This window comes from Balaenoptera acutorostrata, chromosome 2 (genome assembly GCF_949987535.1).
Source record: "Balaenoptera acutorostrata chromosome 2, mBalAcu1.1, whole genome shotgun sequence".
Classification (NCBI taxonomy): domain Eukaryota; kingdom Metazoa; phylum Chordata; class Mammalia; order Artiodactyla; family Balaenopteridae; genus Balaenoptera; species Balaenoptera acutorostrata.
The window spans coordinates 117,724,794-117,752,465 of record NC_080065.1 but is presented as its reverse complement, the minus strand read 5'-3'; the positions used below and the strand labels follow the sequence as shown (position 1 = coordinate 117,752,465).

The 27,672-nt window shown below is 45.0% G+C and overlaps 1 protein-coding gene across 5 annotated transcripts in view; it reads left to right on the top strand.

Annotated features, from left to right (window-relative positions):
- Positions 1–27,234, top strand: part of ACSL6 (acyl-CoA synthetase long chain family member 6) — a 64,083-nt gene extending 36,849 nt beyond the window's left edge. For all 5 annotated transcript variants that reach the window (XM_007188535.3, XM_007188531.2, XM_007188534.3 and 2 more), the window contains 12 exons: positions 1,766–1,839; positions 3,412–3,489; positions 4,952–5,086; positions 5,487–5,621; positions 6,695–6,790; positions 9,311–9,383; positions 11,241–11,329; positions 12,062–12,178; positions 15,133–15,276; positions 16,207–16,308; positions 17,241–17,312; positions 26,766–27,234. In XM_007188535.3, coding sequence (XP_007188597.2) covers positions 1,766–1,839; positions 3,412–3,489; positions 4,952–5,086; positions 5,487–5,621; positions 6,695–6,790; positions 9,311–9,383; positions 11,241–11,329; positions 12,062–12,178; positions 15,133–15,276; positions 16,207–16,308; positions 17,241–17,312; positions 26,766–26,903 — 1,253 coding nt within the window. In that variant the 3' untranslated portion in view covers positions 26,904–27,234. The remainder of the gene's footprint in view (positions 1–1,765; positions 1,840–3,411; positions 3,490–4,951; positions 5,087–5,486; positions 5,622–6,694; positions 6,791–9,310; positions 9,384–11,240; positions 11,330–12,061; positions 12,179–15,132; positions 15,277–16,206; positions 16,309–17,240; positions 17,313–26,765) is intronic.
- Positions 27,235–27,672: the final 438 nt, after the last annotated feature.

Below are 27,672 nucleotides of genomic sequence, written 5' to 3'. Positions count from 1 at the left end.
TCTGCTCATATTTTCTGTTTCTTCCTGGTTCAGTCTTGGAAGGTTGTGCTTTTCTAAGAATTTGTCCCTTTCTTCCAGGTTGTCCATTTTATTGGCATATAGTTGCTTGTAGTAATCTCTCATGATCCTTTGTATTTCTGCAGTGTCGGTTGTTACTTCTCCTTTTTCATTTCTAATTCTATTGATTTGAGTCTTCTCCCTTTCTTTCTTGATGAGTCTGGCTAATGGTTTATCAATTTTGTTTATCTTCGCAAAGAACCAGCTTTTAGTTTTATTGATCTTTGCTATTGTTTCCTTCAAGATTTCTTTTTAACACACCATTCCCACCACCACCTAATGTTCCTTCTGCAGACTCCATATCCAGTTTCTGGGATTTATTATTTTTTTTGCAGCCACGGCCTTCTTCACCTTTCTTTTTGTGACCCCCCCAACCCAACCCCCCCAGCCCAAGCTGTAGGGAACATGATTGGGGTTTTGAAGCAATCTCATTAGCAGCTGAGTTAGCTTGGGTTTCAGATTGGAGATGGGAGAGAGGACCCCTCATTTCTCCCCTTTTGATGGGCTGTAGCACTCAGCATAGCTCTCTCTCTGAAGAAATACTTCTCACAAATTCTTCCTCATTCATTCATATTCTTAAGGAGGTGAAATTCACGTGGCATAAAATTAACCATTTTAAAGTGAAAAATTCAGTAGCATTTACTATAATACCCTCTTAACCTCAACTCAACCCTTTTATTAACCTCTTTCTGGGTGAGGGTTGCAAAGTTAACATTTTGGTTTATTTGATATTTCTTGGGTAAATTCTGCACATGGTCTGGCCCCTCACTTTTGGACTTTCACAGCTGTTGTATCTTCTGCCTCAGTGGAAACTTCTAATTTAATGTCTTTTTTACATGTCTGTGTCCTTAGACCTTATAGAGCCCTATGAGGTGGGTGTCATTGTCCCTATTTTATAGGTTAGGAAACTGAGAGAGGAAAAACGGCTTGCCAGTGTTACACTGGCAATGAGGGGCAAGGCCACGATTTGAGCCTGCTCGGATCTGTCCAGCAGCAGCGGCAGTGTTGTATCCACGTTGACATGAAATGATCGCCAACAGCCTCCCTCCACAGCCTGCTGTGCCTTCTGTCCCCACCTGGTCTCTGTCCTCTGAGCCATCCTAGCAGCCCCGAGCTTCCTCATGAGCAGCAGTGAAAGGTCGTGTCAAGACAAAGCAAGAAATCCATGTCCCATCTCTGCCGGTGAGCAGGCAGGAGGGCTGCCCCAGCAGTCTGGACCTCCAGCCTGGCCTGAGCTGGGGCCTTTCCAGGTGCTGGATGCAGCAAGGAAGTCCTCTGCCAGCACAGTTGACTGCTGGATTCTGGACACTAGAACTGCTCAGGCCCAGAGAGTGGCATAGGTTACTGGGTATATATATAAGGAGACTGGAGGCCAAGAGCCTGTGCTCCTTGAGGAAGGCAGAAGGGAAGGTTCAGGCCAACCCATCAGGCCTGAGGCACTCCTTGAGGCACTTGAGGTGACTCCAAGCTGTGTCACCTGCCTTCTGGTCTTAAGCACCTGGGAGCCTCAAAATGGGCTTCAAGTGTCTACAGAATGAAGGTCCCTGACACAGCATTCATCTGCCCGGGACTCTGAAGGCGGCTGTGGACGAAGGCCAGAGGTTTGCGTGGACAGCTCTGGGTGTCTGGGACTGGTGACTCCAGTGCTGTTCTCAAGGAGTGGCCCTTGAGCTTCCCACTAATTCTCCTTCTTGCTCTCTCCTTTCAGGGAACCCAAAAGGTGCGATGCTCACCCATGGGAACGTGGTGGCTGATTTCTCAGGCTTTCTGAAAGTGACAGAGGTGAATAAAGTAGACTCACCAATGCAGGTGTCTCTCAAGGACACCCTCAAGCCTCAGAGGTTTTTTGGGTTTTCTTTTTTTTCCCTGATACAATCTGGGCTGCCTTTCACAGGCAGGAGTTTCTGTTCTCATTAGAGCAACCTCACTTTCACAGATACTTTTAACCCCAAACACTGAAATGATCCATACCTGGTAAATATTCAGTTGATTTCTGAGAGTGCTCAGATCCCAGAAAGAAAAACGTGGAAACCTATTTTTCATTTTTAACTTCAAAAATTAAGATACCTGTGGTTTTATGTATACCTTTATTTAAAAGTAATCCTTAATAACTTGTTTTTCCAAGTAGGTCAGGGTTTAATTCAGTCATTTTGTGTTTAAGGACTATTAGCGTCTGAGAAACAATGGCAACTGCTAATTTTTAAGGCTGTACTTAAAAATGGTAAATCTAAAATCAAAAAAGCTTGATAACTTGGCCTGACAAAAGCATGTTAGCACTTTTTAACTGGCTAAGAAAGAAGGACCTTTTTCCACAAGTGGTGAGTATCTGAATGTCCTACACTTTCCTTAAGGAGAAAGGAATGTACCTTTTCCTATAAATTAAGCTTTGTCTCTACTGTGGAGAAAATCGCTCTCCACATTTATGCCTGATGGCATTATGGAGTATATGCCCATTTGTTATCTATTTTGGTGGAAAACTGTGAGATACTGTTGGTAGCTGAGCCCAGACCAGGAGCCATGAGCAAGGTTCCCTGGGCTTGTCCAAACTCATCCAAAAGCCAGCCCAGGAGACTGAAGACCTCTGTAAAAGGGCGGAGAGCAGGGAAGTCAGCCAAGGAGAGCTCATCCCTGAATGGGGCCCCCTGGCCAGGGCAGCCCATGTCCCTGAGGTCAGACCCATCCTGGAGAGTGGGGTCCCTCTTGGCCATCCGCTTTAAGGCCATGTTCCCAGGCTGTAGCTTATGAGGCCTGGTTCCACCCACCATGCCTCTGTCCGGGGCACGTACCCCAGCCCCAGTAGGCATAGACCTAGGGTTCTCTTGGCCCCTTTCTCTCGAAGGAGGACCAGAAAGTGCCAACAGGCTGAGACCCTCTGAATCGCTGTCTGGGTGGCCCAGGAAAGCTGGTGAAGTGGGGCCTGAGGCAGATCCTGCAGCTGTGGGGAGGGAGAGGCATGCCGGTCTGGCGCGAAGACTGAACGAGGTGCAGGCCCTCCCAGAGGAGACTTCCCTGCGGAGCTCGACTCTGCTGGTTTATGTGTGCTTCAGTTGGCTCTTTGCTTCTGCAGATAACCTAGACCCACTGGCGCTTCTACCTAACACTCCACTTCCTACACTTCCCTGTCTCTCTGTCTCTCTCTCTTTTCTTTCTGCGCCTCCCATCTTCCTCTCTCCTCTCTCTCTCACTTTTCTCTCGCTGTCATCTCACCGCTCTCTCTGTCCCCCCTTCCCCACTGCCCTTCCCCTCTTCATGTTTGCCCCTCCAGGTCATTTTCTCTTTATTGTTTTATGACTCTCTTGTCGTCTTCCTGTCAGTGTTTCTTTCCTTTCTGTCTCCCATGCCCGGCACCTGCAGAAAGTGATCTTTCCGAGACAGGACGATGTGCTCATCTCCTTCCTGCCTCTGGCTCACATGTTTGAGAGAGTCATCCAGGTAAGACGCCCGCCTGACTGACCGGGCCTTGCCTGGGCTCCTTCTGTTTTCTTACAGAGTCAGTGGGCTCCCACTTGTGCGGATGTGCACATTTCCTATTTGCCTTTAGCACACATGTTTGAGCGAATGGTGCAGGTAAGGCCCTGGCTTCAGGGAGGCACAGTCTGAGCCCAGAACCCAGAACCCTAGCAGGGTGTCACACTTGTCACTGGCAGCATGAAGTAGAACTAAACTGGCCTGTCCTCAGAAGGTGCCACAGGGGTCAGAGGGGTCAGAGGACCTTGGACCCCCTGATCTGTCCCTCCTGTGAGCACTGCTCCAGGGAGGACCCAGGCCTGCTTGTCTTACCTGTGGACACACCTTGGCTGAGAAAGGCCCCAGCTGCTCAGAGAGCATTGCAGCTCTGCAGAAGTGCTTTACCATTCAAGCTCTGTACAGTATGGCTCCATTTATGGCCCAAACACCTATATTCTGTAACTTTCATCACTCACTAAACTCCTAAAAAAGAAAACAAGACAGTGAAGTTGAAAGGGGAGTCAAACTATCATGGCCCCTCAGGCTGTGGATGGGACTGGTGTTATGGTTGGACCTAGGACAGGCCTTGTGGGGACACAGAGAGAATGGAGGAGTCCTTATGAGGTTGTGGGGACAAAGAACTACCCGTGTGTGTCGCTTAAGGGACCAGCCTGTGCATAAACTATCTCCTAAGCCTCTCCCATTTTGCCTTGGGGGAGGTCTGGTATACTAGGGCCTGCTTTCAAGCTTTCCAGACATGGATTCAAATGCCAGCAATTACTGTGAACTAGTTTTGGGACTCTAGGCAAATCCCTTTCTTTACCTCTGTGACCTTTGCATTCCTCATCTGTAAAACAGAGATTAGAAACTCTGTTTCCCATATAGAATTGCTCTGAGCATGACAGAAAGGAGCCCCTGGCATAATCTTAGTCCCATTAGCAACCAGCCAGGCTCTGCCTTGGCCTCCCACCGCCAACATTAGCAGCACCTCCAGTACTTGTGGGCACTGCATACCCTTCCAGAGTTGCCGAGGTATCCCTGGGGAAGACCACAGGCGCTCTGAGACCTGGAGCGGACACACCGATAGGGTGTTGTACAGCTCAGAGACTGAGTCCCCAGGGAGGCCCCTGTCCAGGCTTTGGGAGTAAGCATGAAGGGGCAGGCACCAGTGAGACTGGCTGCTCTGGCATCTCCCAAAGGCTCAGGATTCCACCCTGTCTCCTGCTTCTTCTCTCCATGTCTGAGTGGGACTTAGTGGGGAGGGTGTGTGTGTGTGGGGGGGGGGTGTCACCTCTGATGGCTTTCTTCAGTGTCCCAAGGCAGCAGCCAGAGCTGGGTGAGGGGGTCACAGGCACCCTCGATGTGGGGCAGAGCTTTGGGCAGCTCTGGATTACAGCCAGGAGTGACTGCCCTGAGGGACTCCTCCCTTCCTGTCCACTTCTTCCAGTCTGTTGTCTACTGCCACGGAGGGCGCGTCGGCTTCTTCCAGGGAGACATCCGCCTCCTCTCAGACGACATGAAGGCTCTGTGTCCCACCATCTTCCCTGTGGTCCCACGACTACTGAACCGCATGTACGACAAGGTGAGCCCCGCGGGGAGTCTCTGGCCAGGCTGAGCAGCTGCATATCTGCTTGTTTGGACAGAGGCTGGAGCCCCAGGAAGGCTTTCTACACCTCCAGCCCCAGGTCCTGGAAGTTGCCTCTTCTCTTGTATTCCCTGACTCTCACCCCTCCTTCTCCTGTTTTCTTCCTATTCTCCAAAACCCCGGTTGGGAGATTTTGGGGGGAGGGCTTCTTTCCCAACAACGTGCCTGGGCCTTGGTAGCGTTAACCTTTAACTGGATGTCACACATTCAGTGACCTCCTGCAGGGGCAGAAATAGAGTGTAGCTTCTCTGCTGGCCAATCTAGGCCTTCTTCCTGGGGGTGTGTCTAGAGGTGGGACCTGCAGTCTTTACAGCTGTTTCCAACTTCTGTTCCTCAGATCTTCAGCCAGGCAGACACATCATTAAAGCGCTGGCTCCTGGAATTTGCAGCAAAGCGTAAACAGGCTGAGGTCCGGAGTGGAATCATCAGGAATGATAGTATCTGGGATGAACTCTTCTTTCATAAGATTCAGGTAAGAAAATGAACAAGTGATGATAGAGTGGCACCCAAGTGTCCAATGGGTGACCTTACAGAAGAATTAGAGAAGTTCATCCCAGTGGTGTGTAATCTTATAAAATAGTAACTTTTTGCTAATGAAATCAAAGCTTAAACTACCACTGAAATTTTAAAGGACCCAGTTTTGTTCATTGGAGATGTGTTATATTTGCCAAAGGCAACCAGCAAGAAGGACTCCTGGAAAGTAAGTTCCTTGACCTCTATAGGCAGTAGGGCAGCTTTGCCCTTGGGTAGTCAGGTTCACCAAGGAGCTCTTGGGGCTCGAAGATTCTCTTGCCCCTCCCTGTAGCCTTGGCCACAGTGGCTTTCCAGTAGCACAAGCTTCTAGCCAGATGACCAAGAATCTTCCTTTCCCTCCGTGTTTCCCATCTCTTCAGCCTCTCCTAAACCAAGCTGTTTATGAATTACTCATTCCTGTCTCCTCACTAAAGTTTTAAAGCTCTGCATTACTCAAAGAATTTGTAGTTAATTTGTACCAGTACTCATTTTTCCTTACTACTCTATTTTTAGCTATGAAAATTAATATTTAAAATCTCTTGGCTCAACTTACAGAAACAAAGTGTTTAAAAAATTCTTTTACCTCTGCAGTGCATAGTAAATAGCTCATGGCATTGATTTAGAAATGAAAAAAGGCCATGCCATTAAGGTAGAAGTGGGAAGAAATTGTCCTCAGTAATTGTTTTGGATGCTTGCAAATGATGGGAGAGTGAGGGAACAGCTGTGTATTTTAAGAAAGGGAGAACCAAAATTATAGAATGCCACACAGATTAATGGCCCTTATCTCAAAACACATAAAAGAGTTGGCCATATTCTGGGTTGGATTGCAAAGCTGATTGGGCTGATTCATTTGGAAGGAGAAGGGGGCTTCCTCAGCTCTTGTGTTGTACAGCCTCAGGCTGCCCCTCTGATCCCAACCCTAGGGTCCAGGTAGGGTACAGCTGTTGAACGTTGATGTTAGGTGAGGCCCAGGTGAGCTACACTCCACTTGCCGCAGCACAGACTCTGGCAGGTTCTTCTCTCTTCCCACAGGCCGGTCTTGGTGGGTGTGTGCGGATGATTGTTACTGGAGCGGCCCCCGCATCACCAACGGTCCTGGGATTCCTCCGGGCGGCTCTGGGGTGCCAGGTATTTCCTTTATGTGGCCTTCCCTGGGGGCAGTGGGGTGAGTGTTAGGACAGGGCAGGAAACTCATTATACCCTCTACTGTACAGAGAAATATTCTGGGGGCAAGATCTTTGTGGGATAAAATCTTCCTTCTCTGAAGATGTAAAAAAGCCCAGGGTCACTGAAAGCCAAGATAGCCTTGTGACATTGTGGAAAGCCCAGGTGTGTATCCACTCTGGGAGAAAACTGTATATGGATCATCAGTGTGCTGGAGAACCTGTCCCACACCTGTACCAGCATCTCTGCATTCTCCAGCCTGCAGACTATTTCCCAGCCCAGAGAAGGAGCACGAGGGAGGGGGATAAAAGTTCATTTGTGTGTTTTTATTTGATTCAGTAGGTTTTGTCATTGCTAAAATAATTTATTCCTTTATTTATCCATTCAATTAATGTTTGTCAGATTCCTACTTATGCAGACTATAGTAACATAGTTGTGACTGGTGGGTTTTAAGTAAAGTAAGCACATCTATTACATAAATGTGCATGCTTAAAATTTTATGCTTTAGAAGCCATGGGCTTCTTGGGAATTCCCTGGCGGTCCAGTGGTTAGGACTCAGTGCTTTCACTGCCGTGGGCTCAATCCCTGGTTGGGGAGCTAAGATCCTGCAAGCCGCCAAAAAAAAAAATAAAAAACAAGGAAGGAAAAAAGAAGCCATGGGCTTCTTACATTGACCTCCTGTTCTACACCAACATGAGCTGACCGCTCCTAAAGGCAGCTCTCCCACATGGTCTGTTCATGCGAGCACATGGGACTCTGAAGGGGAATATCTTACAGAGACAAAACCTTTACTGGATTTTAAAATGTTTGTCTTTAATACATATTATTCAAATTAGAAATAGAGTCAGTGGTTGAAAATAGGTTAGAAGTCTTTATCCCAAACCACATAACCTTATCTATTAAGTGTCTGTGGTTAAAAATAACATTTCGCTTTTTTTCCGGGCGGCGGGCGGCCTGCTGGGTCCACGCGGCCTCGGGGCCGGAGCCCGGGTCCCCGCCCGCCCCAGTGCCCGCCGCCGGCCGAGCCCCGCCCCCCGCGTCTCCATTGTGGGTCGCGATGGTCGGGTGTGCGCCCGGGTCCGCAAGACAGGCGGGCGCAGAGGTCCCTTGTATTGGCGCGGGTGGGTGCAGCGAGGTTCCGGCGCCTCCGCGGAGCATCGTGGGTCTGGGGCTGTGGGCGTCGCGGATTGCTATGCTCTCCGCACTTTCCCGGCTCTGAAGCCTCGAGAACACGGCTAGGCAGCAGTAGTTTAATGGGGAGTTTGCCTGCTGGGAACTAGGGGCCTGCTGGGGTCTCAGTTCTTGGCTGGCCCCGGAACACGAGGTTGCCAGGTGTGTGACGGCAGCAGGTAGGAGTGACCCACTGGTGCAGTGATGAGCAAGAAAGTACAAGAAGGACAGCGGCTGTTGGCCTGTGAAGCTAGGCAAGAATGACCAGCCGACACAGTCCAGACCAAGGTCCGTGGGCCCAGCTCGGTCCTGTGCGTCTGGTCAGTGGAATAGACCTGCAGGTGTGGCTCTTGTCACTCTAGGACTGGCTTCAGGACAGATCCTGCTGATGCGCCCAGGGCACCGCCCTCAGTTCTCCAGGAGTGAGCCAGGGGGTGTGCCCGACTCAGCACGGTGGCCACACACGTCCAGTCTGCTGGCAAGGGCAGTGGGGAGCCGGGGCAAGTCATGGCCTTGGGAGTGTCCTGTGATGAAAAAGAACCTGCAGGCTTATCAGATAACTTTGGCATGGAACGTTGGTGTGCTGAAAAGCAGTTCTGTGTGCTTTTCCCCCCTGGTGTGATCAGCAGTGCTGAGGCAGCAGGCGGGATACAGAAGTGTGAGCAGAGACCGTCTGGAAGCCCCAGACTCCAGGGAAGCTAGAGGTGACAGCCAGCCTAGTGAAGAGGACAGGAGCTGGGGGCGGGGGCGGCAGCCCAGCAGGCGCCCTTCGTCTCAGGGCCCTAATCCTGGCTCCAGCCGGCTGGTCAGGGGAGCTGCAAGGTCTTCTGGGCGAGCAGAGCCCACAGTCCTGAGCTGTTCTTCTCTGTGTTTGGGGCATCTCCCCCCATTCCAAGGGGAGAAATCTAGACGAGGTTTAAGAACGAGTGCTTTAAGACTGTGGATCTCGGAGTTGAAACCTCGGAAGACATGTTTTCAGCACAGGGTGTTAAAGTGAACGGAAGGATTCAACCCCTTTTCAAGGAGGGTGTCTCCATGTGGGCAGAACTAGAGAATAAATGGGTCTTGAATAAAAAAATAAATAAATAAATTTAAAAAAATAACATTTCTTCCAAGCAGAGTAGCTACACCTGTGTAGCTGTTGTCTGTGTTCAGTTTCTCCTGAAGGCACCTACTTCCAGAGCACCTCCCCTCCCACTGTCCCCAGCATGGAGCAGCCAGATGCTCCATGAGAGGTTAGCTGGCTGAAAAGGGCAGCCAGCTATCTGCAGGCAGGTGCGCGCCTACAGTATGGTTTCTGTGTTTTGCTTGAAGGTTTATGAAGGTTATGGCCAAACTGAGTGCACAGCTGGATGTACCTTCACTACACCCGGGGACTGGACATCAGGTAGGATTGGCTGGAGATGTGGGAATGAGTTAGAACAGCAGGTTCTAAAACTTCCTCATGGAAAGTATATTTACATGGGCACTTAGGAAACAGCAGAAGAAACAGAAGAAAAACAATGATGGTGGTTTTGTCTGTGTCGTGGCATTATGGATCTGTTTTTTTTTTTTTTGTTACATATTTTTGTATTTCCTACTATTTTTTGTATTTTCCTATTTCTTTTATAAATAAATAGAAGTCATGTTAAAAAAAAAGTAATAGATCACAAAATACAGCTCCAGGTAGAAAAATGCCTATGATATCAATATATTGGATTTTATAGTTTCTAAATAGCACAGAATCTTGCTTACAATCATTTCAGAATGAAGGAAGCAGGCTGTGAACTGGATATGATTTAGGAAGGAGAGGCAAGTTTATAGCAGCCAGTGCGCTGTTTCTTGAAGAGCCATTTCAGAGGCTCTTTGGAACTTTGGTCTCCTGTGATAGCAACATCTAAAAGGCAGTGGCAGCCTCAGAAAGGAGCAGCTACTATCCACAGCCTCATTCTGAAGGGACCTATCTTTCAGGGCAAGGAGGAAGCAGTAGGTAGCCCATGTATTGGCTGTCACTAAATTTAGACCAAATACAATCATCTGAAAAACACTCAGCAAAAGAATTCTTCAGGATACCAACTTCCTCTGTGAGCCTGGCGCCACCCTTCACGCTTAAGTTTGCTCAACTACAAACTAGAAAACTTGGGATGATGTGCACAGAGAAGAAATATGCTTAGTAGTGCAGTACTATTTTCAGAGCACCTTGAGGTAGTCAGCAGAAACATGATAGGTGGATTCTAAATTGAAATCACATTTGACGAAGTCAGGTACAGAAGTTTTATCTCCTTAAACTCTAGCTGAATCAAGCCTATCTTGTATGTGAAGTTTTTGATCTCCCTACCACTGGCAACTTTACTACACGGACCATTTTCTGAGGTCCTGGCTCATTAACTTTTTTCTTGTTACCACGATCATATTTACTGATCATTTACATGTATACCCTTCCTTTGGACAGTTTCTTCCCTCTTATGATGTCCTACATTTACTATGTGAGGCTTTTGAGGTTTTACCTTTTTTATGCATCCTTACCATAAAAACTTGCAAAGGTTATTGAGTATGAGAGGATCGGTATCTTTGTACAATATTGTAAAAGATTTGGCGGTCTCTCATTTAAAAGAGAAACGAAAGTGTCACAGCCTGCGTTTTGTTTACGTGGCTCACTTTATTTCAGGACCTTGGCCAGCACCTGCTTAAAAATCCTGCGCCTTGCCAGTGAATTGTGTAACAACCACAATTACTAGAAAATGACTTAGATGTAGTTTTGTGGTTGGAGTATATAAGACCAAGAAAATTTGAAGTCTTATTTGGGGGGACGGGGTGGCGAGTTGCCTCATCCTTGTTTTCCATTTCAACAGTCTGGTGACTGGAAGAAAAAGCAATAATGACTATATTTTATGATCCCCAAACCAAAACATATGATCTAATGATGGGGAAAGTGTTTTAATATAAAAAATCCTGACTATGTGGTTGGTGTGGGTATGAGCCTCCCCAGAGACCCTGTACAGGTTGACTCTGGGCCATGTAAGCCTGACCCGCTGTTTAAGAATCAGATGTAAAACAAAGGCCCAGCTGAGGTTGGCCTCTCCTTTCTCCAGAACTTTGTTTTATCATCAATGCTTGCTTGTGACAAACGCCCATCTAAAGGTGTATTGCTTTCCATCCACGATTCCCCACTTTGACCACTTGAGGGGTTTCACATGGCGTGGAGCATCTTCAGTGCTGAAATTGATCTGAACACTGACAAATGCACATTGTTCTGGTGTTCTAGGACACGTAGGAGCACCTCTGCCCTGCAATCATATCAAGCTCGTCGATGTCAAGGAACTGAACTATTGGACCAGCAAAGGAGAAGGAGAGGTAAACTTGAGTGTTTAGCCATTCATGTTTGTGGATGCTCTACATGTAGCGAGTAAAAGAAAAAAAAAAAAATGGAAATGGAATTGTTTTCCTTTCACCCTATGTGTAAAGTCACTTTATATTATTGATTAATTTGACTCAACTGAATTGAGCATCTTCTCTCCTGTTTATGATGTAACCAACCCTCAAGGCTGGGACTGGGCTGGTCCAAAACAAGATTTGGAATTCGCAGACTATTTTAAAAATCCGTTTTTTTCTTAACTGGCACAGCTTGTTGCTGTGTATCCGTGCAGGCAGAAACATGACCATTTGCAAATAGGCCAGACGGGGTAGATGGAGCTGGCCTGTGCTTGTTCATTCCATGGGAGTAGATAGGAAAGCTGAGTGTCTGGTCATGAAGCAGGGGGCTCAAGCATCTCTGGTAGAATCAGCCAGCTTTCAGTATCTGATGAGACCCCATCCAGTGTCACATAGCAGCGCATACCGAAGGCCGCAGTGTTCCTGAGGAAGAAGGGACGGCAGAGAGGTAGTTGGAGAGGGCACTGCTTGAGAGAAGGCAGGAGACAGTTGAGAACGCTGGTGGCTATTCCTGTCCTCTGTTTCCATCACTGTAGTTTCCACAGTGGATTTCCTGAGGGTTAGTGTACATTTTTCTACACATGGCTCGTGACAGCCTCATATCAGGATTCCTTATGCTGTGGGCTGAGAGAAACCGGGTGTTTGTCCCTACAGATATGTGTGAGAGGACCAAATGTGTTCAAAGGTTACTTGAAAGATCCGGAGAGGACAAAGGAGGCCCTGGACGACGACGGCTGGCTTCACACTGGAGACATTGGGAAGTGGCTGCCAGTACGTATGTTTGGAACCGTAGGCCTCCACACATGTTGGTGGTGGGGGTGTGTATAATCTGATTCACTCTGAGGCAGGAGTCTTTATATCCACCCTGAAAAGTAATCATTCCAGAGTACCTCTGGGAAATGGGAGGTTCTTCCTTACCTCGCCCCCAGAGCCTCCTCCTGCATCCTCCCGATGAAGGTGACAGGGATCTTTGGGGAGCATAGAACTGGAGTTTGAGGCCTACCCCCTACCCTTAAGAGGTTTCCAGGAAGAGAGCTGACAGTGTTCTGGAATCCGATGGGTGAAGTACAAGGAGCATGGGGCTCGTAACTCTGGGAGATCTGAGAAAGGCAGGGCCTGGGAGCCCATGGACACTGGCCGCCAGCTGAGAGGTGGCGCTGAGCAGTGTGAAGAGCTTGGAGCTGGGCAGGAGGATGCTGGCGTTCCTTTGTCTCTGCTAGCAGCTGCTCTTGGGACCTTGAGCAAAGCTTCATCCCTCTCTGGGGCTCCGTATTGACTCAGTTATAGAATAAGAAAGTAAGGCTACATGGCATTCTTTAGCGGTGGCCCCCATCTTTTAGCCAAAATCAGTAATGGTGCCTCATTCTGTCATTTGTAAAATGGAGGTAATAACATTGCTTACCTCTATGGTCATTGTTGTAAGGAACAAATGAGATTATACCTGTAAAGCCCTTAGCACAATACCTGGCACACAGGAGATGCTTAGATGGAAACTATGACCAGAAAAAAACTATGTCACTGAAACCGAGAGCCTCCACCTGTAGCAGCCCACCCCAGGAAACCTTTCCTGTGTCTCTGGGAAATTGCTATGATTTTGGGGGGAGTTCTGAGATGTTGAATTTATCAGACAGGTGAATGATGTTTAGCCCTCCAGGGGCCCTCTGGGCTGGTGAGCTGACTTGCCCCTGTTTGGAACTGCGCGTTTCACTTTGAGAAACCCTCACTCTTGCAGCAGACGTGGATGTATCCCTGGGCCAGGGACTATGCTCAGGGGAGAGACACATCTTTAGACAGTTCCCAGCCCAGTGTGATGGGCATGAGATGAGGGCCATGCTCACCTAGCGAAGAAGGACAAGCGCCTACTGGCTCTGAGTCTCAGGGTTTAAGTCGTGTTCCAAGAGGAGAGGGGAGAGTGGGAAGGACAGTCAGGGCAGGAGTAATAGCATGTGCTAAGTAGAGAGACACTAGAGGTGTGAGGCAAGGAATTCTAACTGAGGGCCCGCAGGTGTGGAGGAGGGAGGCTGGAGAAGCAGCAGGACCCTGGACACTGGCAGAGGGTAGATTCTCCCATCAGCTAACGAAGCCTAGGCTTCAGCCTTCACTTGCATAGGCCCCTTTCAAGGCTCTGCACTTCATTTTATATTATTTTTCTTAAAGGTGGGGGTCTCAAAACTGGAAAAAACTTGAAGTCCCACAAAACTCTGGATCTGCCACTGATGCTCTGTAACTTGGATGAAACCACCCACCTTGCAGGGTGTTGTGAGAAGCAAGTAAATTGATTCATGTGAAGCACCTAGTGCTGTGCCTGAACTCAGAGCCCAAGGCAGTAGGCAGGCAGTCTGTGGGAGTCAGTTTTTTAAATTATTACTATTTTGAAATAGTATTAGATAGATCAAGGAAAAGGTCTAAGTTTCTGATCCAGAAAGACCTGATTTAAGTCCTGGTTCTCCCACCTCCTAGCTGTGTGGCCTTGGAGGAGTTAACTGACCTCTCTAATACTCACCTTCACCATTTATGAAATGGAGGTGATGACACCCAGCTCATGGGGTGCCACGAGGACCAAAGAAGCCAGTGTAGGGAAAGGCCCTGATGTCCAGCCTGGATTTTGAGCAAAACAAGGCCTGTTTGTTTTTCTCTTCTGGCGAGACTACCCTAGTTCTGATGCTTGAACAGATAGAGCAGGGCCAGAGTGTGTGCACACGTTCAGTAAGGAAGTGGTTTTGATGGAGGAGGAGGTGGCTGTGAGAAGGATTTATGAGTGAGGACAGATGAGCCTGACTGCTGGAAGTCCCAGGAGAGGCCAGTGGCAAGGCCATCTCCAGGTTTGGGGCTTGGGGAATGGGACAGGCTTGAGGAGGAGAAGGATGAGCTTCCTTTAGGGCATGTTGCATTGTGCAGGGAAAAGGCCTGGTTTTTGTAGTGTTTGGAGGATAGTGAGGTTCTGGGTCTGGGGCTCAGTGAAGAGCTCTGGCTGGAAGCTCAGACATATGCAGGAGTGGCCACTTAGGAGATAAATGGTGGTCACCTCAAGGAGCATCGTCAGTGAAGGTGAGGAAGTTGCAACATTCAAGGAGAGAGCCAAAGGAGAGAGACCCACCTATTCACCTTGGAAATTCAAAAAGATTGAAGGGAGTCAGGGAGGTGAGTGGGGGTTCTGGAGGCCAGGGGCACAAGCACTCACTGCCCAAGGGGTGGCCTGCCTGCTGCAGAGGTCCTGGAGGGAGAGGGCTCCTAATGCCACCTGGGGTCCTCTGCCAGAGCTGTGCTATGTGCTGAAGGATGGAGAGGCTGCTCTTTGGGAGTGGTGGCCTAAGCATGGTTCAAGGGGGAGAATCTGAAGATGCTGCTGAGAAAAGGGACAGCTGGAGCGAGGGCCTGGGTGAGAGGAGCCCTGATGGGAAGGTGGGTGTCCTTCTGAGGAGGAGGGCACCTGTTGCTGGGCACCAGGGTGGCAGGGGTGGGAGGGGGAGTAGGGCACATGGTGAGGGGACAGGACAGTGGGCACTCAGGGCCCAGCAGAGCTTGGGAGCCATCCACCCTTGTGCACGGCGCCCCTCTCCAGCCGTGCAGTGGCTCCGTGAGAGCAGAGATGTCAGGTGCAGATCCGGTGGGGCTTGCAGGGTGAGACCGGGGGTTGGGGAGGTGAGGGGCTATGGCACTAATGAGTGAGGGGCTCAGGCTTGGGAATGCTGCCATTTTATGAAGCCGCTTGTCCAATTCCACAGGCTGGAACTCTTAAAATTATTGATCGGAAGAAGCACATATTTAAACTTGCTCAGGGAGAATATATTGCACCCGAGATGATTGAGAACATCTACATCCGGAGCGAGCCTGTTGCACAAGTGTATGTCCATGGGGACAGCTTAAAGGTGAGTCCCCTAGGCCTCAGCCCTCCCACACGTACTTTGGGCCTGATGAGTACTTTGGGAATGATTTCCTAAGTAACTGGTATTTGATTAAAGTGATGAACACTAATTTCCAATCAGATACTGGTATTCTCCGGCGTATAGGATCATGAGAGAAAATGCCTTTCTAAAGGAGAAATCTTAATTGCTTATAGTTTGGTAAATTGCAGTTAGGTAAATAAGTTGCTTAAAGTAGTAGTAATAACATTCCCAGTACTTGTAACTTATGCTCCGTCTACTTCCAAGAGGAATTTTGAGGTAGTATGCTGAAGCAAGATTCAGGGTTTCTGCTGTTTTGATTTTGAAATACACATAAGAACTTTACAGATAAATAGGTGCAGTATTGCAAATAATGATACTGATGATATATCTTAATATATTAAGCTAATGTGCTAATATAGTACAGGATTAAATTATTTGAAGAGGATTTATATTTATTCTGCTTTCTGGTATCATTTAGATCTGAAGTCAGAAAGATCACTGTGAATATATTCTGTGCTATCATTGGATATATGTAATTAAAGACTATTAAATTATTTTTTAAGAAAATGCTTTAAAAATTAAAATGGTGTTCTTAAAGAATGAGGACCATACTAATGAATCAGTTTCAAAATGGTCTGGAAATCCTTAGAAATGTATGTGTTTTGGATTATAGAGTTGGTTGATTAGTATCCTAAAGATGTACTCATTTAAGATTGGCATGAGAATCAAAGGTACATACAGGACTAACCTTACTGATTCCTAATCTTCTTAAGCTTATTTTTTATTAATTAATTTTTTACGAAGTTAGGGAAATATATCAGAAATACCAAGAGATTAGTATTAACGCTGGACCACAAATAACCACTTTAAAAGCTTTTGTCATAACTGTGTTTTCCTTTGGTGGGATCGCAGGCCTTTTTGGTGGGCATTGTCGTGCCTGACCCGGAAGTCATGCCCTCTTGGGCCCAGAAGAGAGGAATTGAAGGGACGTATGCAGAGCTCTGCACAAATAAGGTCTGTACCTTGGGGCTGTTTCCCAAAAGACTGCTGGACCTTCTGTGATACTGCATAATGAGAGGACATACAAAAACAGTAGCCCAAGTGAAATTTGAACCTATAGGGAAATTTCTAACTTTATTTTATAAATGGTGGGAATCCTAAACCAGAGGTTTGTCTTTTGTCATTGTTGTAGAAGGAGCTCATATCTCTTCTTAGAACACTTGATAAACTATTGAATTTTGCAGCCAGGAGACATCAGAGAAAGCTTGTCCAGCCCTGTTGTTTTGCAGCTTGCAGGAGAGTCCAGAGAGGGAGGCGGCTTGCCCAAAGCCACACAGCTGGTTAACAGCAGTGTCAGATGTGAGAATAGGCCTTCTGACTCACTGGCCCTGCTCTCTCCTAATGTGAGGTAGCTTTTGTATCTACTGGGCTTAGAGAGACAGTCATGGAATTGAAAAAGGAGCACAGTTCTCCCTGCTTAGAACATTTGCCGCTGACACCTTCCAGAAGCCTTCTCCTGGCACATGTACAGTCCTATGGAAGATGACCTCTGTGCCCTGACTCAGCGTCGGCCCCTCAGTCACATGATCTGTTTCTTAGCAGCAGCCATGAACCCTAGAGCTCCCACCAGGCCCTGGGCTCTTCTGGGGGTGACAGGGCCCCTGAGACTCACTAGGCTGACCAGAGGTCTGCTTTAAAAAACAAAATTGAGTGGTCCCTTAGCCTGTTGTTGGACACTCCTTAGGCCATGCGGGCACTTACTTGCCAGATGATGGGTGGTGATTGGCTTGCTGCCAGGGAGCGTCAGCCCCAGTTGGGGGTTTGAAGGGTGGGGGCGAGTGTTGGTATGATTGCCAGTTGTACTTTGCTCACAACTCATTGATTCTTCTATCTCCATTTTGAAATGTGTTTCTGCCTTGTAATTTTACCTATATGGTTCAATTCAGGAGCTGAAGAAAGCCATTTTGGAAGATATGGTGAGGTTAGGAAAAGAAAGTGGACTCCATTCTTTTGAACAGGTAACTGTTACCTTCTCCATACTTGTTACTGCCCTTTATGCAGGGATGAGAATTAAAGTAACCAACAGTGACCCTGACCTAGATTCCCTATCCTCCACGCTGTGGCCTGCAGGCAGGCTGTGTACCAACGGACCCCTGAAGGCCTGTTCTAAGCTGACTTTGCAACAGCCTGCATCCTGACTAAAATCGGTCGTAGGCTGAGTGAGACTGTGCTTATTGTCCTCATAATCACAGATGTTCATAAAGCTGAAATATTACCCTAGCCGTAACTGGTAGAGCATGTCTACATGGTGTGTCTCCAAGCTGCGTGCAGTACTCAAGACCAGAGTCCTGTCTTATTTTTATTTTTATGGGGACTGTCTTCTTGGCTGCAGCAGGCAAGCTTACTTGCTAGGACATCAGAAAGATTGCACTGCTGGGGCCAGTGATCTGTCAGCCCAGCATGCCCTGAACAAAGAGGAGGAAACAAAGAGTGTGTTGGGAGTGGACACAGCAGACCTCTAAGACTTTCTGTCTTTGCAAGGTTGGGGTTCTTTTTTGTAACTGAGTTCATAAGCATACTTGGTCCTACTTACACATGCCATTTATAATCCTCTTTAGTCACAAATTCAAAAAGAAAAATTCTTCAAACAAAAATATTAATATGCTGATTTTTAAAAATTTCCTAGTATGTATTTAATATAATTGTTTTTCATAAAATGGCTCTCAAACCGTGTCCCCAAATATAGTATTAAGGATCTGCGAGGTTTATGAGAATTTTAAATTTTATATGTTCTTTTTTATATATATATAAATTTATTTATTTATTTACTTTTGGCTGCGTTGGGTCTTCGTTGCTGCGCACGGGCTTTCTCTAGTTGCGGTGAGCGGGGGCTACTCTTTGTTGTGGTGCACGGGCTTCTCACTGCGGTGGCTTTTCTTGTTGCGGAGCACGGGCTCTAGGGCACTTGGGCTTCAGTAGTTGTGGCACATGGGCTCAGTAGTTGTGGCTCGCAGGCTTAGTTGCTCCGCGGCATGTGGGATCTTCCCGGACCAGGGCTTGAACCCGTGTCTCCTGCATTGGCAGGCAGATTCTCAACTACTGCGCTACCAGGGAAGCCCCTTTATATATGTTCATTTTGATGTTAACCTAAAAACATTCTTAAACCGGTTTTAAATATAAATTCTTACAGCAGTTGTTTGACAATTAGAAAACATTTCCACAGATTAAGACTTTAATTTCTTAAGTTTCAAACTGAGGAAATCTAAATATAGTTTCAGGATTTGTGGGAATTGTTTTTCTTTTGAAATGGATCTTTACGTTAATCTAGCTTGAGAGAAACTGCTTTACCCTCATCTGTCAGTGTGTTTTAGGGCAAATAAGGCCTGGATGAATAAATCCTTATTTTAAAAAATTGTAAAATCTGAGGCATTCAGGCAAGTCATATTTATCTTCCTGAATGCAAGGTCAGTTCTGCCATGATAATTAAATTTCTAAATTTGCTAAAACTGACTTCATTGCTCTTCCATTACGGGGAGCTGTGTGACTGTAGATGTGATCCTGTAGAGCAGGCGCCACAAATGAGTGGTTGGAGACCTGGTTGATCTGGGCTCCCTATTAGCTGAATGGTTGGCTGTAAGGGCGCTGGGGACGCCCTGGGGATCCTGCGGATACCCTTGTGATTCCCAAGGCTTGCATGCCCCCTGCTGGATGTGGGCTGCGTGACCTGCCTCCGAGCAGGCGGAGAATTGTAACAGATTCCTCTCCTTGGAAAAGACTACCACTCTTAAGCTTATGTTTAAAAGAAACCTTTGGTTAAGGTTCCAGTGTTAACCATTGCTCAAGTTAGAGCTTTTACTGAGAGGAGACGTATTCTTGACTTTCCATACACCTTAAGCAAAGTTTCTGCTCTAATAATCGGCCCTCGCCATGGTAACCTCAAATACAGAGAAGTCTTGTGGCATCCCAAAGGCCTGAGTTTTATTGCCAAGGCTGTTACCTCTTCATTTTCTCTGTTCTCATTCTCCTCTTTGTTGGTGTGTGCTCCTAGTTGTGTTCCAAAGCTCAACATAAATTACTTGAGTTAATCCATAATCTATTGTCAGCTAGTCCTTTTCCCTTTTCCTCAAAAAGGAATGATCAGTTAAGGCTTAATGCTAATTTTTTACCCACCCCCACCCCCCCACCCCCCCCACCCCACCCCCACCCCCCCGCCAAATAGATATCCAAGCCCAAGGCTTAAATCATTCAACAGAAGCTTTAGGAGTTCAGACTTCCTGGGCAGCGTTGATCTGAATGAAACTTTGAATTAGATGAAAAATTAATGTAATTTAATTTCCAGAAACAGACAATTCCTAGAACTGGGCCAACCATTATCAATTTACGGAGATTTAATGAGTAGATAAGAAGCATTTAAAATAATGGTTATCAATAATTAAAATATGTAGGTTCTTGGCAAGTATCTGAGCATACTTAACTGTGATTTAACCATTTTTTTGATGTTTCTATGCCTTATTAGTTTGCATAGGCATATAAAATACAAAGTGAACTTTGAAACCTGATAGTTTTCAAATTCTGACTGCAAAGCCCTTGCTAAATATATTTTACTGTATTTCTTGTCATTGAAATGAATACTTACCTAATCAATTTACCTTTAAATCAGAGATGAATTGAGCATTTCCCTAATTAATTTAAAATTTTAAAACTTCTCTTGTCCTAAATTATTCCCTCTGTGTTTATTATCTGCAAGCAATATTGTGTGTTAAAGTGTTTCACTGAGTAATACCATTGAAAGATTTTAAATACTCTGTTTTTTTTTCAGAATGATGAAAATTTCTGTGCTTTAATGAGTTGGCATACATTGACACTTTTGAGGCATTATATTCCAATATAATATTTAAATGTTATAGTATCTTTAAATTAAAAAAAAAACAAACAAACTATAGAATCACTTTTCTGTGACAAGAGTGTAGTTTCAGAGAGGGAGGTAACATTAAGCATCTCCTTCCTGCTTTCCTCAACAAAAACTTTGCTTATTGCAAACTGGAAAACAAGTTTTATGTTGTGTTAGGCATAAAGGGAAACTAAAGACTCTCGTTCCTTTTTTTCCCCATAATTCAACGGTTTGGTTTTATTAGAAAATATGTAATTATTTATAAAAAATGAAAATTGGTTTTACCATTGGTTTACGTCTGAAAAAAAAACTAACTATAGGTTTGGGGCCCACAGTTAAGGTCAGTTAAAGAACTGTTTTGACTCATTTTTTTCCCACTTACTGATTAGACTTTTAGTCACTGGAGAAATTTGTATAGGCATTTTCATGGAAGAATTTAAATAGACCCAGGGCTGTAGGTCAGACTGGAGCAGGGACTGGCAGTAGTGCCGCTCTGATCTGCTCACTAAGTGGCTGAAAGGTGAGCTGAGTGCCATATTGCTTGGCTTCCCGCAAGGCTGTATTTAATTGTGTTTCCTCTCCTCAGGCAGAGACTATGTTGTAGAGAGCCACATTGAACTGCAGATGCCCCAGTCAGCACTTTAGGCTTGCTACAGGTTGCTGGTTTGACAGATACTCAGAATCTACCAGCTGATGCAGTTCTTTCTTCCTCAGATCATAGTGTTTTCTTTAACATTCTACTTACCACCTAAATAGTGTATGTAGCTCTCCCTATGAGAGTCATCTTCCCTGTACTGTGTTGTTTGAAGCTTCTGCTTGTCACTGCTGGATTTTCAAAGGTGTTCTCCCAAGTCCCTGTACTGAACATAGACTCTTGTCTCAATTACACATGTTCTCCACATGCTGTTAGGAATGCAGATGAGCTGAAACCCAGGCTGCCAGGACACTTGTAGAAATTGTATCTTGGCATTAGCATCTCCTATAAAATTATATGATTAATTTCATTTACAGAAGAAGGTGGATAGATTGTTTACACTTGCCAGAAGTCTTTATGTGATACTGTTTCTATCAGAAAGGAACTTTAAAAAAAATAATTAAGGATATTAGCACTGCCAGTTTTTCATTTCATGGAGGTAAACATGAGTTACTAAGTTAAATCACTGTATCTAGGATTAAGTTTGATTTGGATTTTGTTCATATTTTCTTCAAGCTAGCTAGTTTTGTTATCAAATGGTGATTTCTGAACTTGAGTAGCAGAACTTAGATGACATCTTATATGCGCCTTATGAGCATGTACAAAACATAAGAGCAGTGCTGCTCTAGTAGGTTTGGGGCTTGAGCCAGAGCCTGTCTTCCACCTCCCACCCCTCAACCCAGCCCCCTCACTCATCCCTCCCCCACCCCACCTCCAATGCACTTCTGCCTCTCCCCCACCTCATCCCACCCGTGTCTGTCTACACTCCACCTTCACGCCCATCTCCACCTCCACACCCACCCCCAGCAGAGGCCACTGCAGAACCCCTAGCTCTCAGTGCACTATGGTCTGAAAACGTCTCCCTTGGGACCTGTTTCCAGTGAATTTTGGATCCCCTAGGATGATTTATGTTTGATCAAAACAAATTAGGAAAAAAGTATATTCCAGAGGGTACAAAAACTGGCAGCCCTATTCCTTACCAAATCCTTGCTTCTTTGAACATCAAAAACACTGAGATAATTTTCTTTTTTTTTTTTTATTATTTTGCCATGAAAAAAATTCAGAAAAATTTTATTTTATATTGGAGTTGAGAGAATTTTCAAACAAAACACTTTTTACAAGAACCTTAACAAATTTTGAAACATTCGATAATGCCTCTTTTTAGCCAAGAGCCTCAGATTTCCAGTTATTTATACTGGATATCCAAGTAGAAATCCTTTCAGTATGTAAGGTAAAGTTGAGGCAGCTACCTATAATGCTAGCTTTAATTTTAGCCTAAAGTCCAGTCCTCCCCTTCCCACCACACACGAATCCCTTAAAATGCTATTCTTTTTATAGCAAAAGTGAATCCTTCATTTGAACAAATTTCTAAGAGACAAAGATGAATCTCATTTATTAATGCTGTGCTCAATTGAAAATTATCACATTTTAAAATTATAAGCATGGGTTTAAAAAATGCCAGAATTTGTTAGAATTTTTCTTAAAAACTTCTTAAGAAGTAGAAAGTGTAGCTGTTTTAGGGGTCTTCTTTGTATATTGAGTCTTTGATCTGAAAAATCAGTGAATGCAATGGAGAATTTTCTGAGGAAAGACTTCTTTGTCATATCACAATACCCACCTGCCAGGACACTAGACTGTTAGCATCAGAGATTTGGAAAACAATCACTGATATGTTGAATTTTTTGCAACTATTTGCATCCATTGATTTTTTCCAATTTATTAATTTTTGGTGGTTAAATACACATAACATAAAATTTACCATCTTAACCATTTTTTACGTGTGCAGTTCAGTGGCATTAATACATTCATAATGTTGTACAACCATCACCACCATCCATCTCTGTAACTCTTTTCATTTTGTAGAATGAAACTCTGTACCCCTTGAACAATAACTCCCAATTCCCTCCCTCCCCTCAGCCTCCAGAAACCACCATTTTACTTTCCGTCTCTATGACTTTGACTACTCTAAGTACTTGTGTTTTTGTGACTGGCTTATTTCACTTAGCCTAACGCCCTCAAAGTTCATCCATGTTGTAGCATGTGTCAGAATTTCCTTACTTTATAGAAATAATATTCCATTGTGTATCTATGCCACATTTTGCCTATCCATTCATCTGCTGATGGACATTTGGGTTGCTTCCCTGTTTTAGCTATTGTGAATAATGCTGCTATGAACGTGGATGTACAAATATCTCTTTGAGATCCTGCTTTCAATTCTTTTGGGTATATATTCCAGTTTCTCTATATCCTCACCAACACTTGTTATTTTCTGTTTTTTGGATAATAGCCAGCCTAATGGGTGTGAGGTGGTACATAGACTGATTTTTGAAATAAGTCATTTCCTGATTGTATCCATTGATTTTAATTAACAATTCTCATATGACAGTAGCATATGACACAGTAACCTTTCACTCTTGTTCTCCTGGCTTCTGTAACCCACACCCCAGTTCCTTTCTACTCCTCAAGAAACTCCTTCTCTGTCTCAAGCCCAGGCTGAAGCTGTGTCCTACATACTAATACTAATATATCCAATGTCCAAAAACCACTTGGATGCCTCAGAAGCATTTCAAACTTGACATGAATACTTGATCTTCCTGCCTCCAAAGAATCTTTCTGCTCCTCCTACAGTTTTTCTGCTCAAGCAGAAATCTAGAGCCAGTCTTAAAATTTCTTTCTCTGCCAATTACCCAAACCAATTGTAGGTCCTGTCCTTTCTACTCCCCAAATCTATTTCCATCTCCACAGCCAACTTTATAGCCTAAATCACCATCAGTCTTGCCTTTTGGCTGGTCTTCCAGCTTCCACTTTTACCTCATTTCAATCCTCTCTTAACAGGGTAATCTTTCCAAGGACGCATTCTAGTACTGTCTCTCACTGATTAAAAATTGTTTAAAGAATTATGTCCAAAATCCCTACCTTGGCATATTGATCCTTTGTAATTTGGCCCCAGCCTATCTCCCCAGCCCCATCTCTTTCTTCGTCTTTATTTGTATCACCTGCTGCAGCCTATACTTGTGATGTCCCAAGTGTGTTTTGGCACACGTTGCCTCTGCCTAGAGCCATATAACAGCCTCTCCCTTCCCCTTGCTATCTTCATCTGGCCAAAGCCTACTTATCCTCCAGAGTTCAACTCAAGCATCCCTTTTCAATGAATCCTGCTCCAGAGACTGGGTTAGGTGCTATATCAGAAAGGCATTCAGCTCTAAAAGAAAACCCTCAGGGTCTTAAACACATAGGGTGTGTTTTTGTGGTGTTCTCACATAAGAAGTCCAAAGATAGGCAGTCCAAGGCAGGTACAGGTCCTCAAAGACCTAGGCTCTGCCTGTCTTTCCACTCTCCCTTCTTAGTATGTTGGCTTATCACTTTATGTGGCTGCTACAGCTTTGGACATCGTCCATATTCAAGAAAGGAAAAAAAGAAAGTGGGTAGAAATAGGTATGTCTGAACCTTTTATTAGGAAAGCAAAAACTTTCCCTTCTCACTAGCCACAGATGGATCTTATGACTACCCCTTAGCCGCAAGGGAGCCTGGGAAATCAGGACATAGGATTGTCATAGTTTACATAGACCATTATGGCCCCAAACAAAACCTGGGTTTTATTAGCATGGAAGATAGGGAGTGATACTGGGAAAGCAACTGACAACTGCTCGTCCCTATAGTAGTAGTATCATACTGCAGCATCCCTCATTAGATTGTAAGCTCCATGTGTGCGGAGATTGTGCTTGTTCTTCTTTGTATCCCTGGTGCCTTACACTATACCTGACACATGGCAGTTGCTCAATAAATGCCAATTAAGCAAAACAACAAGTGAAAATATATATGTATTTAGCACATATATTTTGAGTTAATTTTTTTTAATTTATTTATTTATTTATTTATTTTTGGCTGTGTTGGGTCTTCGTTTCTGTTCGAGGGTTTTCTCTAGTTGCGGCAAGTGGGGGCCACTCTTCATCGCGGTGCGCGGGCCTCTCACTATCGCGGCCTCTCTTGTTGCGGAGCACAGGCTCCAGACGCGCAGGCTCAGTAGTTGTGGCTCATGGGCCCAGTTGCTCCGCGGCATGTGGGATCTTCCCAGACCAGGGCTCGAACCCGTGTCCCCTGCATTGGCAGGTGGATTCTCAACCACTGCACCACCAGGGAAGCCCTTGAGTTAATTTTTTAAAGTCTATATATAGCAATTCATTTGCTATTTAATAATATGGATCTGTTGTCTCAACAAAATAATCGAATGTAGACCCAGTTGTCAGTCAGGATACAATTTCTTAGAGACACTGTCACTCCAGGATTCAGCTCAAGCCCAGATCATAAAATTCTGGTTGAACTGACAGTCACTCTTTCAGCTGGAATCCCACGTGGGAGGAGACTGCCCAGGCCCTCCCAGGTTAGTTCATCTATCTCTCTGGTCCCCCATTCAGCCTTGCAAAGAGACTTTGCATGAGGAGGCCTGGAATCTGCCTCATGGAAATAGGCAACACGAACACTAAGTCTGATCCCTCCATTCCTCCTTCCAATAATGTGATCACATTTTCTGGCAGAACTTTTTTTTTGTAACGCAGACTCGTCATGCCCCCCCCCCCGCTAGACTTTATATTTCTCCTGTGAATGGCACCACTGTCCATGTAGCCCTCCAAGCCAGAAACCTGGAAGTCCTCAAGGCTGCCTGCCTCCTTCTTTATTACATCCTGCCCATTTATCTCTGAATCGCTCTTAGAACTGCTTACTTGTCTCTGTCTCTGCCACTTCTGAAGATAAGGCCCTTATCTTCTTCTCTCCTGTGGATTGGTCAGGTCCTTCTGATTGGTTTCCCTGCTTCTAGTCTTAACATTCTTTTTTTTTTTTTTAATTTTATTTATTTATTTATTTATTTATGGCTGTGTTGGGTCTTCGTTTCTGTTCGAGGGCTTTCTCCAGTTGTGGCAAGTGGGGACCACTCTTCATCGCAGTGCGCGGGCCTCTCACTATCGCGGCCTCTCTTGTTGCGGAGCACAGGCTCCAGATGCGCAGGCTCAGTAATTGTGGCTCATGGGCCTAGTTGCTCCGCGGCATGTGGGATCTTCCCAGACCAGGGCTCGAACCCGTGTCCCCTGCATTGGCAGGCAGATTCTCAACCACTGCGCCACCAGGGAAGCCCTAGTCTTAACATTCTTAAAAGCCATCTTCACATTTCTCTTGGAGAGATCTTTATAAATTGTATATTCAGCCATGTCATTGGCCTGTATAAAAATCTCCTACTGTCTTCCTCTATAAACTGCCCCATCTACCACTTCAGCTTCATCTCTCACGTGCTTTGCCTCCTACTTTATGTAACTACAACAGAAATCACTTGGATTTCCTTTTTCATACTCTGCCATTTCTCACTCCCGTAGCTTTGTTCATAGGGTTGCCTCTGCCTGGAATGCCCTTCTCCACCCACCTCTCCTCCTTTGCTGGTTAACTCTTACTCGTTCTTTAACACTCACCTGATTTGAGAAGCCTTGCCTGACTGCTCCTCTCTCTTCCCTATCATAACTGAGTTAGGTGCCCTTCATCGTGCGTATACCGCATTGTCTAATAATTGCCCAGTGTGTCTGCTCTACTGGATGCCAGTGTGCACTCCCCAAGGGCAGGGGCACTCATGATCCCTCTTTGTGTCCTCAGTGCCTGGCACAGAGTAAGGAACTATCTCATTTCTGTTGACTAGCTAAATGGAGGAGTAAGAAGGAAAAAAGATGGCTTTCAGACATATCAAATAGGCTGAAATGTTATTAGGATAACTCTGACTTTTAAATAGGCATAGTGTTTTTATATCAATATTTCTATTCCCATATGCCTGTCTACTTTTATCATGTATGCTATGAATGCTGTGTTATATTCCTGATAAAGATGTATTCTGCATTTGGTTTTTAGGTTAAAGCCATTCACATCCACTCTGATATGTTCTCAGTTCAAAATGGCTTGCTGACACCAACACTAAAGGCTAAGAGACCTGAGCTGAGAGAGTACTTCAAAAAACAAATAGAAGAGCTTTACTCAATCTCCATGTGAAGTTCAAGGGAAGTTCTTCTCAGTATAATGGACAATGTAGCAATATTATAGTTATTTTTTGAAAGTAACGTGTCAGAATGATGCAGCTGAAAATGAAAAGCACGTGACCTTATGACTGAGCCTCTTCCTGTCCCAAGAGGTCTTTAACAATATTTTCTCTCTCATCACCGAGTACACTTTATTTTTATTACAATGATATTGTAGTAAGCTGCTAAAAATACCACAAATGGCATTGTAAAAATGAAGACTTTTCTCAAGAACTGTGTACCACTAAAAGTAATATATTCTCAGTGTTCACAGAACTTCTATTAAACATAAAGGAAAAACATAACTGATATATTGTACTTAATTATTTGTGCAATAGTAACCAGGTACAGCAAATATCTAGGCAATGTGGACTACCTCATTCAATAACTGATGGTCAAAATCACAATTAAAGCAGACTTAAAAAATTAAAACTAATACAGAATCATCCTGAAACAAAACATGATAGCTCACATTCTGCATAACTTCAGATTCTTTAAACATAACAATCCTCATTGACGTGAAAAAATTCTCTCCAATTTTTACTTTTATTTATGAAGAATGCAAATTCAAGTATTCTGAAAACAAATGTATTTACATAACATTTTACAAAGATCTTTCAATACATTTTCGTATTTATTAAGCTCATTCAAATATTAAGGAGCTACCTAGAAAAAATGTACAACTACTTCAAGGATAGTATGTGTATATTCATGGATGTCTTACCACATGAATTATAAAAGAT